Genomic DNA, 1197 nt, shown 5'->3' with positions numbered 1-1197 from the left:
ATTGTTTAAATTTTGAACCAGTCTGGTGTGTTGACTTCATGGCTCCTATCGTACCTTTTGGGCCATAATAGGATGCCTAGGCCTGTTTTTATTTTTTTTTCGCCCGCCCGCTCCATTATTTTTCTTGAGAAATCCATTAACCAAGAAATTAAATTGGTGTGGCCTGCATTGGGTATACCTAGAACTAGAAGTGTTTCCACCCACCTGCAGGAATGATGCCGATGCGCAGGTGAGGTCTGACCAGCTCGGCCGCCAGCCAGTCCTTGTCCACACCTGCCTCCTGCTGGGTCCTGACGATCAGACCGTTTAGGATCTCACTGAACATGCCATCTCCTCCTACACAGACAATTCTGAGGAGACAAGAAAGAACCAGTGTCATTATATTTACCGAAGGAAAACATATTGTTTTTGCTCAGTTTCCTCTTCTTCCATTCCAAACACTGACCTCGAGTTCTGAGCTGATCAACCAGACGTCTGTCACCATGGTAACTGGTGTTAGGCTACATAATGTTGCAATTTTATAGTAGGAGGGATTTAAATCATTTATACTCCCGTCGACCATTATAATGAATGCATTTGAGTATGAATTAACAGAGCAGACCAAAACATTATGCATTTGCTTTCCAAATGTTACCTTAAGTTTCTAGTTAATATTATAATTGTATTTATTATATACACCTCGGGCCGGGGCATTACTGGTATCAGTTAACTAAATGCTGTTAGATATACAAATGTATTGTCAAAGGCTTATGTATGTAACATAAGTAATATCTTATAGGTGGGGCAACCTCAAATTCTGATGGGCAACCTAATTTTTGCCAGGTTGCCCGGCGCACAAGACTTAGTTAACTTATCATTTTGGCAGCGGCCCAGTTTAAGGCTTCTGAAATACAGTAACTGTAAATCACTTTATATTCGTACTTTTATATTTGCAGTTTTGGTGGTCACTTTTGTACCACAATTTATCATTAGGCCACACCAATTTAATTTGTTGGTTCTCTGATTTTTCAGAAAAATATGAAGCGACGGGGACGAAAAAAATAAAAATAAAAAACAGTTACTAGGCATCCTATTATAGGCTTAAATGCTACAAAATGAGCCATGAAGTCAACACAAAAGGACTGGGTTAAAATTTAAACATTGAATTTTGAACTTTTAATCAAACCACTGCAATGATAGATGGGAAAACTGTAACAA

General features: G+C 38.8%; 1 protein-coding gene across 1 annotated transcript in view; it reads right to left on the bottom strand.

The window, feature by feature from the left end:
* The window catches only part of LOC109465520 (ceramide kinase-like), a 34590-nt gene that overhangs the window by 10001 nt on the left and 23392 nt on the right, over window positions 1-1197 (bottom strand). Inside the window, exon 5 of the mRNA XM_019762877.1 lies at window positions 205-350. Coding sequence (XP_019618436.1) covers window positions 205-350 — 146 coding nt within the window. The remainder of the gene's footprint in view (window positions 1-204; window positions 351-1197) is intronic.

This window comes from Branchiostoma belcheri, unplaced genomic scaffold, assembly GCF_001625305.1.
Source record: "Branchiostoma belcheri isolate BF01 breed outbred unplaced genomic scaffold, Haploidv18h27 scaffold152, whole genome shotgun sequence".
Lineage (NCBI taxonomy): Eukaryota > Metazoa > Chordata > Leptocardii > Amphioxiformes > Branchiostomatidae > Branchiostoma > Branchiostoma belcheri.
The sequence above is the reverse complement of the archived record's forward strand: the minus strand, read 5'-3'. Positions and strand labels throughout refer to the sequence as shown.